At 32.3% G+C, this 17908-nt stretch overlaps 2 protein-coding genes across 2 annotated transcripts in view; one reads left to right on the top strand and one right to left on the bottom strand.

Annotated features, from left to right (window-relative positions):
• Positions 1-863, bottom strand: part of LOC139520050 (phosphatidylinositide phosphatase SAC2-like) — a 253355-nt gene extending 252492 nt beyond the window's left edge. The window contains exon 1 of the mRNA XM_071312470.1: positions 712-863. Within this exon, the coding sequence (XP_071168571.1) occupies positions 712-811 (100 nt within the window). The 5' untranslated portion in view covers positions 812-863. The remainder of the gene's footprint in view (positions 1-711) is intronic.
• A 16-nt stretch (positions 864-879) lies between these two features.
• On the top strand, positions 880-16431 carry LOC139520054 (E3 ubiquitin-protein ligase RNF4-like). Its single transcript, XM_071312473.1, has 9 exons — positions 880-990; positions 3462-3618; positions 6660-6772; positions 8289-8310; positions 9325-9409; positions 12253-12361; positions 13203-14035; positions 14581-14971; positions 15413-16431. The coding sequence occupies exons 1-7, from the start codon at positions 928-930 to the stop codon at positions 13350-13352; spliced, it is 699 nt and encodes a 232-aa protein (XP_071168574.1). The 5' UTR covers positions 880-927; the 3' UTR covers positions 13353-14035; positions 14581-14971; positions 15413-16431.
• Positions 16432-17908: the final 1477 nt, after the last annotated feature.

Below are 17908 nucleotides of genomic sequence, written 5' to 3'. Positions count from 1 at the left end.
TATTTTTACAAGGACAATCAATCCCCACCCAACACAAAGGGAGTGCTAGGACACCGGGCAGTCTGTTATTATAGTGGAGGAAGCCGAAGTACTCGGAGAGAACCACCGGGCCACTCGGTGGAAATAGACAAACCAGAGAGATATCAGAAGATTGATCTCCAGGTCAAAGTAAGGGACAACTTTGACCAACCGAGGCCCCCAAAGTACCCATTCTAGTTTAAACTCCAGTCTGGGTACCAGAGATGTGTGTGAGAGGGTGAAAATTACCCTTCTGATGTGCTGATATTTTCAGCACTGTAGCCATCGGTCATAACCACTAGACCACGAACTCACATAGTACATGTAATTACTGTACAGTGGTACTAATGTATAATACCTGTATGGAGTTATATTTTTCAGAATGATAGGTCATTCTTTTCGAAGAATCATAATTTTTGTTCCGCTCGGCTAATTTTTGCCCAAAATAACTGGCTTTGGAATTTTATAAATTGTTGAAAATCACAGTCATACAGACTTTTTTTCTATACGCCTCCAGTTTTTTAGCTGATTTTTGATATGTGAGACTACCATCATGTTTGTGTCCACAAAGGCACATGTGTTATTGAAATTGCAGACTTTCAACTTTTTGAGACGGGGCCATTCGTGTCGGATTGACACATCTAGTTGGGATGTTTTTATCATAAACATATATGGATAAACATTAGAAATCACCTTTTTTTGGTTCAAGATCTCCTGTAGTTCTACTACACCACAGCGTAAAATCGCCATCCTGTAAGATATAATGGTCCTCAGTGTGAAAAACTTGTATCATTTTATCAATTCTTTATCACAGGAACCTTATCTCCACAAGTTTCATTTCATTTTTCACTTTTGGGGCAAAAAATAATATACGAGATAGAAAATCGAGCTAAATGTCAGTTGCAGGAAATGAACACTTTATTTACCTTCAGCTTTGAGAGCAACACTTCCGGTAAAATCAGAAATATGAGTGTAAGTCTGTATGGATGATAACATTATAAATATATTGCTTACTTTGATATATGAAGTAGTTTACACGATTTTTTTTTACAAAATTTAACTTTTTGATGATTGTTGAATTGACGTTCTTCTAGCTATAGAGGTTTAAAAACAAATATGGTGTGTGTCAAAAGAAACTGAAAGTGAAAAATACAGACTAATTTTCTTTTTCTCATTTTGTATCAATAGACAACTTTCGAGTTCGATGCTTTTCCGTCAAAAACTCTGGTTTTAGTGAACGTCATTTGTGCGTTTAGGGGCGTCGTAACTTCCATTCAAATGTTGAGCGAGTGGTTGGAAAACTATAATTCTATATTGTACGAATTATTCGGCAAATTGAATTCTCAAAATTGACAATCAGCATTGCTGTCATTAGGGAATTGTCATTAAGTACCTACAGAACAACCATTATTTCTAGTTTATCCTCCATAATGACGATCACTAGGACGCTTGATGCATGTAAATAGTGCAGGGATACAGGCGACCCCCTCTATCTGGTAAATGTCATAAAGGCGCGTATAATTGACGAGTTTTTTCCGGTGACGGATGAACTCGAAAGTGGTCTATTCTTTTTATGCCCCCTTTTACAGGAAGTATTAATGAATGCTGCTAACCGTCTCAGTGTTCTAGGATTTTTTTGGCACCTTGACTTACCACGGGTAAGATCAATAAAAAAATTACTTACCCACATCTAAAAGTTAAATCCGCCAACCAATGCGGACGGCGCAAAAAAAACGATTTCTTACTAAATTTGACAAATATGTTATAGTTATTACTATGTCATTTATTCAGAGCTATAATAAATGCAACTGTAAGTTTATTTTCCTCCGATGACAAGAAAAAAAATTGTTTATGTCCCGATTTAAGCACCAGTTATCAATCCGGATTTTCCGATTTTTACCGACACCGTGACCGACTTTTAGAATGATAGGAGAAGAATGTGGTCTCTTTTGCGCTTGATTACACCTAGTAAACGAGTGCTTGAATAAAAGCGCCGATAGACATCGACAAAATCTTCGATCTTTTATCAAAGTTTTTTCTCGTGATTTAATAAAAATAAAAAGCAGATATGGGAAAATTGAAGAGGACCGGGAAATTTCAAGAGTTTTTCGGCTTCCCCGAACTTGAAAATTGACTTACCACCGGGTGACAAAGGCTAAAAAATGACTTACCCGTTGTCCTAATCCACTTACCCCGGGTAACGGGTAATGGGAATCCTAGAACACTGCGTCTGCTTGTCCGTCGTCAACATATCATACATTTATACCTCCAAAATGCTTTAACAGATATTCAAGAAACTTTGTTTATATCTTTTGACGTGAGCTCCCTTAAAAAAGCTTTCATTTTATCAATTTCAGATTAACTGTTGGTTTCCGACTTTTGGGGTTTTATTTATTGAAAAAGGAGGGATTTTCCATCAATGTCCAATTTTCTGACAATAACTCAAGAAATGCTTTTACCAATTTTCATGAAACTTTGTTTGTTTATAATATGAGGCAGGCATTACCTGTGAATGGGGACAAAGTCTATGATTTTTTTTTTTAAATCAACAATGTTAAAAAGAGAAACGGAGATACCGTAATGTTTCCGATTTTGGTTCTGTTGTTAGGGATTTTAGTTGTGACATTTATTTAAGTTATGACGTCATATTCAATGTAATCAAAGAAACGCTGTCATCAGATAACTTTTTTTTAATAACAAACATTTGTTTTAAAATGAATTAGTATTAGTTACTTTCTTAGACTGATAAATATACATTTTATTCAAAGTCTCATGTCACAAGACCGGAAACGGAAGTAGATTTCTGCGCAGACTGGAAATTCATAAACGCGACAAAAAAAATTCGGGAAATTTTCCCGATTTAAAAAAAAAAATATTTATTATTGAATTTTCTACTGTAATAGGGGACTTGGTCACGATATTATATAGTCTGATGTAGAACTGATTTACTAAGTATTGCGCAACAGCACAGTGTATTGCGCAACCACAAAAAATCTAATTGGATACAAATTCAATTTATTTATTTATAACCTTAAACCAATTTGAGTTCTTTGACTTCATTTATTAATATGTCAAATAGTTACATGTACTTACAATCAAAATTCAGACCTGTATCAAGCTTGAATATTGTGTCTTTTTTGCCCAAATTAAACTGTTCAGGGTTGGACCTCTGGAGGCGTATCCAGCTGCATTCAGCTAAGCAGTTTATTATTAATATCATGGCAGTTATATATTTTATCATCTTGCAACATGTTACAATGTATACAGAATAAAAGCATTTTTGTTTTTGATACTAACTTTATCAGCAAGAATATCAAGCAAGCCCACTAAGGCAAGTCATAATAATGTGGTACTGTTGGTATGATATTAGAATCTAATTCTAGAAGTGCCCTTTGGGCATCTTTTCTTAATAATAATGTAATGTATTTTATTTGAATTGACAGCTTCCTAGAATGCAGAGATCTGATCACAGGAGACACAGACGTTTGACATCTAGAAGTTCGTCAGGTCAAAGGTTACCAATAGTTGTTCAAACACAAAGAGCAAGAAGAAGAAATAATCCTCTAAGGGAAAGAAATCAGGAAGTAGTTGATGTTGAAGGTATAAATATTTGCTTCTCTTTAACATGTTGAATAAAATACAGACATGAATTAAATTCAACAATCCAGTTCCATCCTCAACAGTGATGAAGCCTCAAAAGAGAAATTAGAAATGCATATTAATATACGATATAGCTTAGGAGAATAGGCAACTTCCAAGTGAAGTCTAAGTGAAGAAATGCAATTAAATTTTTATACGACCGCAAAAATTTTAATTTTTTGGTCGTATATTGCTATCACGTTGGCGTCGTCGTCGTCGTCGTTGTCCGAATACTTTCAGTTTTCGCACTCTAACTTTAGTAAAAGTGAATAGAAATCAATGAAATTTTAGCACAAGGTTTATGACCACGTAAGGAAGGTTGGGATTGATTTTGGGAGTTTTGGTCCCAACATTTTAGGAATTAGGGGCCAAAAAGGGCCCAAATAAGCATTTTCTTGGTTTTCGCACTATAACTTTAGTTTAAGTGATAAGAAATCTATGAAATCTTGACACAAGGTTTATGACCACAAAAGGAAGGTTGGGATTGATTTTGGGAGTTTTGGTTCCAACAGTTTAGGAATTAAGGGCCAAAAAAGGGCCCAAATAAGCATTATTCTTGGTTTTCGCACAATAACTTTAGTATAAGTAAATAGAAATCAATGAAATTTTAACACAAGGTTTATGACCACAAAAGAAAGGTTGGGATTGATTTTTGGAGTTGAGGTCACAACAGTTTATGAATTAGGGGCCAAAAAGGGGCCCAAATAAGCATTATTTTTGGTTTTTGCACCATAACTTTAGTATAAGTAAATAGAAATCTATGAAATTTAAACACAAGGTAAAAGGAAGGTTGGGTTTGATTTTGGGAGTTTTGGTCCTAACAGTTTAGGAATAAGGGGCCCAAAGGTCCAAAATTGAACTTTGTGTGATTTCATCAAAAATTGAATAATTGGGGTTCTTTGATATGCCAAATCTAACTATGTATGTAGATTCTTAATTTTTGATCCCGTTTTCAAATTGATCTACATTAAGGTCCAAAGGGTCCAAAATTAAACTTAGTTTGATTTTAACAAAAATTGAATCCTTGGGGTTCTTTGATATGCTGAATTTAAAAATGTACTTAGATTTTTAATTATTGGCCTAGTTTTCAAGTTGGTCCAAATGGGGGTCCAAAATTAAACTTTGTTTGATTTCATCAAAATTGAATAAATGGGTTCTTTGATATGCCAAATCTAACTGTGTATGTAGATTCTTAATTTTTGGTCCATTTTTCAAATTGGTCTACATTAAGGTCCAAAGGGTCCAAAATTAAACTAAGTTTGATTTTAACAAAAATTAAATTCTTGGGCTTATTTGATATGCTTTATCTAAATATGTACTTTGATTTTTGATTATGGGCCCAGTTTTCAAGTTGGTCCAAATCAGGATTCCATATCAAGTATTGTGCAATAGCAAGAAATTTTCAATTGCACAGTATTGCACAATAGCAAGAAATATCTAATTGCACAATATTGTGCAATAGCAATTAATTTTCAATTAGAGTTATCTTTCTTTGTATAGAATAGTAGTTGATAATATATGTTGGAAATTTGCCAGACATGACTATGATGTCATTTTCTATTTTTATTTGCCAATAACTTTATGTAAATAACTTCATTGGAAATTTCCCAATATAAAATGTTGCTGATGAAGCTTTTTTTCCTTATCATATCTAAAATGTTTTTAGATAATGTATGTTGGACATTTGCCAGACATGACTATGATGTCATTTTCTATTTTTATTTGCCAATAACTTTATGTAAATAACTTCATTGGAAATTTGCCAATATAAAATGTTGCTGATGAAGTTTTTTTTATTGTTTTATACAATAAACAATGTATATTCACTTTTACTACCAACCAATCTTTACCATTCAGTGATAACAAGCACTTTATTTTACATTTTAATATTTTATGATGTATTTAAAAGAGTAGTTATTGTTGCAAACTCCATTAGAAATTTGAATTGATATCAGTTTTGGAAAAAGGGAAACGGGGATGTGAAAAAAAAGGGGGGGGGGGTTAAATTTTTCTCATTTCAGATTTCATAAATAAAAAGAAAATTTCTTCAAACATTTTTTTGAGAGGATTAATATTCAACAGCATAGTGAATTGCTCAAAGGCAAAAAAAAACTTTTAAGTTCATTAGACCACATTCATTCTGTGTCAGAAACCTATATTGAAGAAGAAATCTTTAATTGATTTGTAAAATCTTGACATTTGTTTTGTGTAAAAAAAAACCATGTAATGTCAAAAATTTGATCACAATCCAAATTCAGAGCTGTATCACGCTTGAATGTTTTGTCCATACTTGCCCCAACTGTTCAGGGTTCGACCTCTGCGGTCGTATAAAGCTGCGCCCTGCGGAGCACCTGGTTTACTATTCTTTGTAATAAAGTGGAGATATAAACACAGAATTGTAATGATTCTGGTTAAAGCATATGATTTTTAATGAATGATTTAGAGAAAAAAAACACCAATTTAAGTGATCTCTCTTAATAACATCACTTCAATTTCTTACTTAGAACAAACCTTGCTCGTGCAGTGCACTCAAATTCAATCTTAATTGACTAGGATTGTCAGTTTTTCCATCTACAGTTGGTGGTGTTCTGCGGGCAATCCAGCTTCCTCCACCAATAAAAACTGGCCACCACAAAATAGCCTAAATGTGGTGCTTAAAAGTGGCGTTAAAACACCAAAATATAAGAATATAAAAATCTTACTTAGAATAAAGCATATTTTATCTGTTAGTTACTCAATGGTTATTTTAGAATTAATTAAAAGAGGGTTAATTGAAAATAAACTGACAAGGCCAAGGCTAAAAATGAAAAAGACAAACAAACAATTGTACACATGACACAACATAGAAAACTAAAGAATAAGCAACACAAACCCCACTAAAAACTAGGGGTGATCTCAGGTGCTCCAGAAGGGTAAGCAGACCCTGCTCCACATGTGGCACCCGTCGGGTTGCTCAATTTAGCATAGAAATTGTAATTGTACTTACTTAACTTCTATTGTAGCACATTCTGAGTGTATAGATCTAACCAGTGAACAAAACAATGACGATTTTATTGATTTGACAAGTCCTATACCGATAAGAGCTTCAGTAGCAGTGAATGACTCACCTGTCATTGTAAGTGGTTCTGACATATGTGTAAAAATTAGTAGATATGATTGGCATGATGCATATACAATATATCCACCAAAGACTCAAGACAGGGGTGTAAACAATTATAGGTCAATGTACAGCCTTGATAAAAACTCATACCAATAATAAGCTATGATTTTATTATTTTTAAATACTTAACTCTGAGGAAAATTCAAAACAGAGAGTCCGTTTTTCATTTTCATTAAAAGACCCCAAAATATAAGAATGAAGTAGGACAACTCAAATTGATAACAACTGCCTAACTTATGATAAAACAATAAACAGAACAAACATAGATGAACTTCATATAAAAAATGTGAGCACAATCAATGCTTTTACTGTTTAGCAACCCTATAAAATTACAAAAAGGAACATTTAATTCTTAGAATTATGTTTTTATTTTACCTCCATGAAATTTAATTAAGCTTTTTCATTTGTTTTTCTGATTGATGGTTGTAAAGTTGTCATAAGGAGCATGTGCTGTTATGAATCTTAAAGTTTATTGGGAAACTAAAGACTAATTTTGGAATGCCTGGTGACTGATGTCTGCCAATCAAAATAATTGATTTTTATGAAACATACATGTACATCATGTACATGTAATGTTATTATTTGTATTTGAGGACAGGTTTTACTGCATTTTTACACTCATTACAATATTTATGCCAGAGATAAAAAAAAAATGAACAGATGTGGTATGACTGCCAATTGTAATGAGATAACTATCTACCAGAAACCAATATATCATAGAATTTAACATTAAAAAAGGAACTAAAATGACCAATGTGAAACAATAGAAATAACAAAACTTAAAAGGCCTGATTTATGAACAAAACAATGAACCAAACAAATATGATATACAGTGTCAAACAACAACCACTGAATAACAGGCACCTGAATTGGGACATGCACATACAATATGTTTATATTTTTAGATATTAAAAAAAATCAGAGCCTTTGTGAGCAGGAGGTGAGCTCTTTTGAATGCAGAAAAAATTGTATTTTTATGCCCCACTTATAATTAGGGGCATTATGTTTTTAGGTCTATGTGTCCCTTTATTTGTTTGCCTATCTTGTCTATTTCCTCCGTCTGTGCAGCTTTACGTTTAAGTTTTTGGTCAAGGTAGTTTTTGATGAAGTTGAAGTCCAATCAACTTGAAACTAAGAACACATGTTCCCTATAGCTATGATATATGATCTTTCTTATTTAAATGCCAAATTAGAGTTTTTACACCAATGTCATGGTCCATTTAACAATATGATAGTGTCTGCTTCAGATTAAATTGTTTAGTCATGGGAGTTTTTGATGAGGTTGGAAGTCCAATCAACTTAAAACCTAGTACACATGTTCGGTATGATATGATCCTTCTCAATGTAATGCCAAACTAGAGTTTTTACCCCAATTATAGAACATAGAAAAGTAGAGGTCAAAGGGAGCATCCTTATTCTATGGACACATTCTTGTTGATTATTCGTCAATTTATTAAATTGTCTATTTCAGATTTTAACAGGTAGAGATATGGGTGAGTAAAACACTAGCTCAATATATTTTCAGAACTGAGTAAGGTAATATTTGATAACATAACAAGATATTACATATGAGCTGCGTTAGATGGCAACTGACCTAACCTTATGCAAATGAATGTCAATACATCTGTTAACCTATTTAGATTGAAACTATCTCTTTGCAAATTCTGTAACTGTATGAAAATTCCGTTGTGATAGTAAATAAGAACCCTACACAAAAGTACAACATTCATCTTTTATGTCTTATTTGAAATTTCTGAAATCAATGTACATGTATATTTGCAAGTGCATCGTGTAGATTTCTATATGCTGTGAATTCATTATTATTTGTAAGATACCAATATTCATGGGTTTCATGGGTACAGGTGAACCACAAATTTAAATGTCCAATGAAATACATATTTCTGTAAAGTTGTATCCAGACTTTGGCAGAACATTGAAATCACATATCCACGAAAATGCAAGGTTTCCGCAATCCACAAAAATTGGTATCCACAAAAATAAATGAATCCACATTTTATACAACACAGCTCATATGATATAACTGAATATATGGATATGACATCATATGTTCAATATTTCTCTGTTGAAAACAAATTTTTCACATAAAATTTACGAATTGAATTGAAGAAAATTTTTAAAAAATGGCTGCAAACTAATAAAACAAGTTGATGACTGAAAGAACCATAGTTCAAATGTTGCTATAAAATAGAAGTCTACTGCCCTTTCAATCAGCTATAATAGTTTGATAGAAGATCTAGATCTAAACCTTTGAAAAAAATCAAAAGAATTCTTACTTCAAAACATTTTAATGATAGTTTTACATTATCTTTAATGGTGTTGGATGAAAACTTAACATTCAGCAACACAAACAAAATGGAAAAGGTTCTCTTGAGAGGTAATCATTTATTGCTACACTATCAGTACCTGAGCAAAATATCCAGTAAAAAGTTACTTATAGATATAGTTAAACAACACAGGTAGGATTTTCAAATTTACTTTTTTTTCAGTAACTCCACCAAGAGGAAGAACCAGACCACTAAGATCACCTGATATAGAAAATGAGATAGAACATTTAGATTTAGATATAGAGATGTAAGTTAGATATATGGGGCAATATGCTTAATGGATTCTCCATAGGAGATAATGGTAACATTTTCTTCTGTTGCTCAGGCCATATTGTAAACTTGGATATGAATGATGGCTCATTTTGAACCTGAGACACTTGCACATGTGCATGTGTGGTGCAATTTTCAGGGTGGCAAGTGTGATTCGTTTTCCTGTCAACTGCCCAATTCTGTAAGACAGTGAAAATGTCACTCTCTTCAGGAAATAATCACAAAATTCTGACCATAAAAATCATTAAAAAATATATCCCTTGTAATTATTTGTTCAGGTTTATTTTTATATACTTTTTTTTCACATCACATCAGCTCTATAAAACACCAGTCCTAGTTCATTTATGTAAATTTTTAAAATCACAGCTTTCACAATTGTATGTCAGACTAATTTTTTAATGAGATTCATAAATCTGTGTTTCTCATATCTCAAGGTCCATTAGGGATATTGACACATATAGAGAAAATTGTTTACTTGGGCTTATTAAATGTCACACCAATAACAATCTGAGACACCAATGTAATCCCCAAGAGATCATGATATTTGGGATGGATGATTTTGGTTGAGGGTTGATGTGGTGTGTGACATTGAAAAAATCCATATTATATATCTTTTATTATACCACACACTAAAAGATGGGAATACATTGCATTCATCTTGTCCATCAGTCTGTTTGTCTTTCTGTCCATTTTGTCCAAAAAATACTCTTGTATCACTTGGAACCAGTACAATATGACAGAGAACAATGTAGCTCTATTTTGGATTAGCAGCTTGACAGAAATGAGTTGGAACCTAATGTTGTTTCATTTATTTTCATGGGAACCAATTTTCGTGGATTCAGGAAAACTTACATATTCGTGGATATTTAATTTCATGGTTTTGCTGAAGTCTGCATACAAGCCTGTAGAAAAATTAATTATTAGTTGAACATTTGATTTCATGGTTCATATGTACCCACAAAATCTACGAAAATTGGTATCCAACGAATAATAATGAATCCAAAGTATAAGTACATTTCATACCTGTTGGACTCCACACATTGTTTGTCTAAACTTTGATTTTTTTTCAACATGTTGAATGAATTTTACCCTGTCTTCACACTTTTCTCATCAACTGCTGAATGGAATGATTTAAAATTTAATCAGCAGCCTAACAGTAATAAATTGTCAGGTATGTGAGCCTTTTTGGATCTGTAGGAAACCTTCATCATGCATGTTTTATCATACTTTAAACTAAGAGTAGGCGTATGCTTAGCAAAAAAGCACATGTCAATCTTGTTACATACCTAAAATAAATGTATTACAATTGACCTTACCCAGATAAGAGTTTGATAATGTCATTGCAACTGTATAAAACTGGTATCTTAATCATCACAGATAGGGGGCTTAAGTGGCAGAGTGGTCTAAGTAGTAACTACTGTAATTATAAGCCAGTCAACACTGAGGTTGTGAGTTCGAACCCCGCTCGTGCGGGTGTACTGGACTCCAATCTTAATTGACTAGGATTGTCAGTTTTCCTATCAAAGTTAGTGGTTTTCTCCAGGCTCTCTGGCTTCCTCCACCAATAAAAACTGGACACCACGAAATAGCCTAAATGCGTTGCTTAAAAGTGGCTTAAAACACAAAAAATCAATCAATCACAGATGGCTGATACAGAATGATTGGCATTGATTGGATTATACATACAAATTTTCTATATAAACTTCTAAGTCTAAAACAACTGATTGGTCTTTATTCAATTATTTATGATTTCTCTTATAGACCACATTTGAATGAAATGATATTTACTGTAGATTTTTTTTTATGGATATCAATTTTCTTGCATTGAGGAAGAATTGGTTACTAACAAATAAATATTAATTTACAGTTTAACATATTGACATTTTTGTTGGCAAAAAACTTCTGTGCTTTAACATCCTTTACACCACACAGAAGGTTATATATTAAAATCTGTTGATATAAAAAAGAAGATGTGAAATGATTGCCAATCAGACATTCTCCACAAGACACCAAATGGCACAGAAACTAACAACTATAGGTCACTGTATGGCCTTCAACAATGAGCAAAGCCCATACCACATAGCCAGCTATGAAAGGCCCTGATATATCAATGTAAAAAAAATCAAACAAGAAAACTAACGGCCTAATTTATGAGTTTATTCTTTTTAATGAATAAAAATTACAATAATATGAAATAACTTGAGTGAATTGGCCAAAGCATTATAATGGTCATGTGTTGCGGATGAGAGCATGGGGCTATTCCTTACAGGTAAAACATGTATTGTCACCTTTTCTTACAGGTAAAACATGTATTGTCACCTTTCCTTACAGGTAAAACCTGTATTGTCACCTTTCAATCTATACAATTGTCATAATGTTGTACAAACTACAAATCTACTTATAATTATAAGGCAAATACTAATAAAAGTTAACAAAGGTTCTTCAACAATCGAATATGTCTAGATCTCCCATCAACACCTGGTACCCTATATGACAGTATATAGATAACACATAGCTAAGAGGGTGATAAAGCAGATTGTTACCCTGAGAAAACATTGTCATAGAATTATAATTTTCTTATTGTCTGTACGAGAGGGTAACATTAAAAATTTTTTATCTCCTGATGAGCCATGGGAAAGATTAAATTTTGAACCAATCAAAATCTTGCATTTTAATGTCAAGTATGATAAAATCATTTGTAAATACGTCAATTTCACAATTAGCTTTTGTTATTGTCCTATCTTCAAAAATTTTATTGGAATTGTAACTTTTACAATTTGCACCATTTTATTTTTTAATTTGCACCTTCATTTATTGTAGTTCTGATAGACCAAGTTCTTCAGGGCTAGGCTCACCAAATAGAGGAACAGTAAACTCTCCTGGTATAAGAAGAATCACATGTCCAATTTGCATGGATGATTACAAAGAGGTAGGTCAAGGTCAAGTTAGATTCATAACCAGGATAGAAATTTCCCTAGTTTTTGCTGTTTTCATCTTATCTTGTTCTATATTGATTATAGTCTTCTTTTTTTACATGCATTTCACACTCAGAAAAGACACCTTCAATACCTCCCACCTGTATATCTGTCAAATCAGTTCCAAATAACGAGGAATCTCTGGTTTGATGTGCTGTTGCTTTACATTGATATATTTTTTTCACTTTATTGCATATCTGTAGTTTGTATAAAAACTGTGAAATACCTTAAATTAAGGTCTTAACATTAGGTTAAGAGATGACTTCAAAACAAACTCGGATATAATATGTAATTATAAGTTTACCATACTTATTTTCATCAGTAATCTTTTGCAAGGTATCAGAATGCAAGACATAGGGGTGCCTAATAATTTTATCCTGCAACTAGTGTTTTTATTTCAAAAATGTAGTAACAAACCTATATTTTGTGCAATGTCATCAAGGAACGCTCTTCAACAATCAGGGGTTCATTTAAGGGTGAAAATAAATTTGTTATTTGTGATACAACTTAGATAGATGTCAATGTATGAGTTATAGTTGTAGTATAAAAACAATATTAGGTCAATGTTAGAAAAATATAAACTTTTTTGTATTCAGCACAAAACTCTGGAAGGGCTTGGTACAACCTCTACCTTTCCCAAGTATCTTAGTCTCATTCAAAAAAGCTTTACCTTTTACTTAAAAGACTAGCTTTCAACTGTGATTGGTAAACCAGGTGAGATTTTTCAGCATGTTGTGTTATAAGTATACGTCATTTCAGAAGAATTATCAAAATTTATCCTCTTGTTCCTTTCAGCTGCAACAAAATAAAGTACAGTTGATGTCAACAGTGTGTGGACATTTATTTTGTAAACCATGTATACAGATATCAGTGAGAACTCATCGTCAGTGTCCAACTTGTCGAAGAAGATTGACAGAAAAACAAATTCATCCAATTTTCTTGTAATATTTAACTTGTATGACCAGAAGGTCTAATATCAGCTTCACTTGGAGTCCATTGTCTGTCATCATTTGTAAACTTTTTCAAATATTTTTTGCTGGTCCATTTGGTACCTTTTATTTTTTTCATTGATAAACTAACTGACTGAATTAACATGATGAATAGCTGTGAGGTGATCATGCAGGCTCTTTAAAATGTTTAGTATTTTATTATGTGTTTGTACAAAACTATGAAAAATATGAAGTGTTTTTGTTCCCTTACTGATTAATCATTTCTAGATGTGCTTTAATTTGTTACTAAAAGTACAGACCATTCAACCTCTTCAATTAAATTAAATTACATTGGGGACTATAAAGTTTTTTTTTTTTTACAGTCCCTCATGATTCATGAATTCATAAACAATAGTGCTAAAATATGTTATAGACCCACCATTGATGTTGTGTGAATGCCTTAAGTTATCAAAAGATAATTTTTCTAAAGGGACCTAAGCCAATGTCTCAATACCATGGGTAATATATATAACTGTGGATTCATTTATTTTCGTGGGTATCAATTTTCGTGGATTGCTGAAAACTTGCATATTCGTGGATATTTGATTTCATGGTTTTGCCAAGCTCTGTATGCAAAGACTATTGAAAATAGGATATTGGTTGAACATCTGAATTTGTGGTTCACCTGTAACCAGCCAGGTATATATGTAATCGATATCATAACACCAGCTCTGTGACAAACATGCTTAACCATCTTAACTGGCCAACACTTGAACTTAGAAGAATAAGAACAAGGCTTATATTTTTCTTTAAAATTATACACCACCAAGTAGCAATATACCCCATGAACCTGTTAATACCATCAGACAGTCGAACAAGACAATACACTCACAGTCACTCATTCAGGCACATACAGGCAAAAAAAGACTCATATAAATTCTCATTCTATCCTAGGACAATCGTCCAATGGAACCTTTTACCAGTTACTGCTGTCCAATGCACCACAGTTGAAGCATTCAGAGAACAGATTCCTATATCTGTTCTCAACCAATACTATACCATGTAATGTAACACCTTGTAAATAGTTTTTATCTTATATGTACAGTGAAAATCAAAAAAAGTTATTATTTCGTTATTAAATTATTTTTTTTAATGTAAATATAAAATTGTAAATTTTACCCACGCATGCACGGCACATAGTCATCAATATTATGATGGAGTGCGGAAACTAAAAGAAGAAGAAGCAATCCACAAAAATTGATATCCAACGAATATTGATGAATCCACAGTACAGTGCTAATGTGTCAGTCCATGCAACTTTCATCTGTGAAAACTCACTCTTGGTAGAGTATTTTATAATGAAGGGTAGTAATCTTGAGTGATTGACATTGAAATAGATTCTATATTAAGTGCTGAAATTTAATTGTGCAATATATAAAGCTAAACCCATTTGCACTGATTACTTTTTTGGTAATTTAAAAATTTACGTTAAGTAATATTTTAAAGATTTTATCTTGCGAAATAAATCCACACAAAAATTTCCACTTCTACAGTATGCTAGGAGATTATCTATATACCTTCTATTACCAGGAATATTTTTGATTCACAGTAATTCCTTCATCAGTCTAGCTAAAGGTTGCACTTTGTAAATACAGCTGTTTCTCTAAACACGCCTCTTTTGGGGACATCTTGAATATTCATAGAAAATTAATTTTGTTTACATTCTGGTTCCCAGTTATGCTCTCTGTGTTCCATCTCACAGAGACATAACTTGGGAATGTTACCAGTAAATAAACATGTGCATATTGTTTACATTGAAATCTGTGGTAACCTTTCATTCGAGGTAGGGGTAGTTAAGAAAATTAGTGTTAGTTTAAACATTGAGAAGTTCAGGGCATATAAACGTTGAAAATATGCCACACAGCCCTATATTTTGACCTTTGAAAAAAATTGTGGTGCATATATGAACTTTCAATTCTAGGATAAGATTCATAGTAAAAGTGGTACAGTTTTAGCTGTAAAAGGAGTTCCTATGGGAATTTGCATTGTCAATATTTACAGAAATGCAACTTATAGTGACATTTCACTAAATTGCACAGTGTGTATTCTATTGGAAAATTATATCTGGTCTGTGACAAGAGTCACAAAAGGCAAACAGTAGGTGGTACTTTTTGACAGCATCAGCAATAGTTAACTTATCTTCTTCAGTCAGTTTGAAAGGAACTGTTTGTGAGATTATATTTTCTATAAATTTGCATTATATTAGAACATATCAGTTTGACAACTATGTGAAGGCCTTGCCATCAAAGGTCATGGTCCAGTGATTTAAATTAATAAGCAATTTTCAGTGAAGTTTTTCGGCTTAAGTTAGTTTGATAGGAACTTTTAGTAATAGATCAATAACTTTTTCTTTAAATTTTATATCTTATCATTAACTCATAGTTTGTTGACCATTTTGATACCCTGTCCCCTTGTCTTGGTCCAGTGAATTTGAATAAATTAGCAATATTACTGTCTATCAGATTGTCTTTTTAGCTCACCTGACCTGAAAGGTCAAGTGAGCTTTTCTCATCACTTGGCGTCCGTCGTCTGTTGTCCTGCGTCCGTAAACTTTTACAAAAATCTTCTCCTCTGAAACTTCTGGGCCAAATTTAACCAAACTTGGCCACAATCATCCTTGGGGTATCTAGTTTAAAAAATGTGTTCGATGACCTGGCCATCAAACCAGGATGGCCACCATGGCTAAAAATAGAACACAGGGGTAAAATGTATATTTTGGCTTATATCTTTAAAACCAAAGCATTTACAGCAAATCTGACATGGTGTAAAATTGTTGATCAGGTCAAGATCTATCTGGCCTGAAATTTTCAGACGAATCTGACAACCTGTTGTTGGGTTGCTGCCCCTGAATTGGTAATTTTAAGGAAATTTGCAGTTTTTGGTTATTATCTTGAATACTATTATAGATAGAGATAAACTGTAAACAGCAATAATGTTCAGCAAAATAAGACCTACAAATAAGTCAACATGACCAAAATTGTCAGAGAACCCCTTAAGGAGTTATTGTCCTTTATAGTCAATATTTAACAACTTTTGTCATTTTTGTAACTTGTACAAAAATCTTCTTTTCTAAAACTATAGGCCAAATTTAACCAATCTTGGCCACAATCATTACTTGGGTATCTATTTAAAAAAGTGTCTAATGACCCCACCTACCAACCAAGATGGACGACATCAGTAAATACAGTAACAGGTGAGCGACACAGGCTCTTGAGAGCCTCTAGTTCTGAATATTCTGCCAACAGTAGAGACAAATCTACATCAACAGTTTATTTATACTACATTTTATATACTGGAAGTATAGGAACTCATCATATTTTACAACATTTATCAACATTTTATATTTTGCTTTTGAACATAACCATGCATAAAAAAGTATGGTATACATGTATTTATCATTTATAGTGCTTCTTATTATACCATAGTTGTCCATTAAACCAAAGGTCTTCCATAACACTATTTTGTGATGTTATAAAATCAGTTCCCAGAAAAGTGAATTATATTCTAAAAATGTAATTGTATGTAAAGGTGTACATGTATAATGGTCATAGTATTTTCACTTTAGTTTAGATAAGACTTACAACTAGGAATGTGGATTTATAAATGTTTGTAAATTTGTATGGGGTTATAATTCTTTAATATATATATATATTGCAGTGCTTACCATAATTTATACTTTCAGAGTAAAACTCTTGAAATAGGATTTTTTAGACTAAAAATAACATAGAAAAATAACTTTTTTTTCTGAATAGTGGACGGCAATGTCACATATTTTTATAATATTTTTACTACTTTGGCATGTTAAAGTTTAACAAAACATTATTAAAAGTAATTGGGAGGAAATTTTAGTTAATTAGTTTGTTTACAAGCACATAATTAGATAATCATATTTGTTTTCTTAAAGCCAGTCAAATTTTAATTTAGATAATGTAAATTGTTTAAATGGGTATCCCAATTAGTTTGGTTCAACACCTTTAATAAATGTGTTCCAAATAACCAGAGATTTTGTTATAGAGAGATACAATCCCTTGTTCTCCTACATTTGTATGTTATATTAGGAGCCATGATAGGATGAATGAAGGATATTTTTGTTACACATAGTTTGTAATTTGATTAATGTTTGTTTTTTAGAATTATGAGAAAGTATGTCTCTTTAATGTTAATATAATCTTGAATGAAATACAGATAATAAAATTATTTTTGATTTTGAATTTATTTTTTTATTGATTTATTTAACTGATTTTGTTTGTTCCCTTTTCACATTGTTCCCTCATTTATGTAGTTCTGAAGATGTTGAGTTGTAGTATGTTAGAAATTATTACATCTACAGTACAGCCACTGTCAGTTTGCTGATAGTTTGAAATTTAAAAACACTCATTGTACACCGAAAATTTTAATCAAACTTGGATTCCATTAAATTTTGGATATGATTACCGCTGGATAAGCTTGAGTATACAAGCTGCCTCAATCAATTGTAGACAAAAGGCGCCTCTGGCGCAAATACAGTATTTC

This window comes from Mytilus edulis, chromosome 4 (genome assembly GCF_963676685.1).
Source record: "Mytilus edulis chromosome 4, xbMytEdul2.2, whole genome shotgun sequence".
Classification (NCBI taxonomy): domain Eukaryota; kingdom Metazoa; phylum Mollusca; class Bivalvia; order Mytilida; family Mytilidae; genus Mytilus; species Mytilus edulis.
The sequence above is the reverse complement of the archived record's forward strand: the minus strand, read 5'-3'. Positions and strand labels throughout refer to the sequence as shown.

Coding starts and splice junctions, on each gene's coding strand:
- LOC139520054 (XM_071312473.1), top strand. CDS start 928: ATGAACACTTTATTTACCTTCAGCTTTGAGAGCAACACTTCCGGTAAA. Junction 6,773..8,288: donor TGAATGACTCACCTGTCATT/GTAAGTGGTTCT, acceptor TGTCTATTTCAG/ATTTTAACAGGTAGAGATAT. Junction 8,311..9,324: donor TTTAACAGGTAGAGATATGG/GTGAGTAAAACA, acceptor CTTTTTTTTCAG/TAACTCCACCAAGAGGAAGA.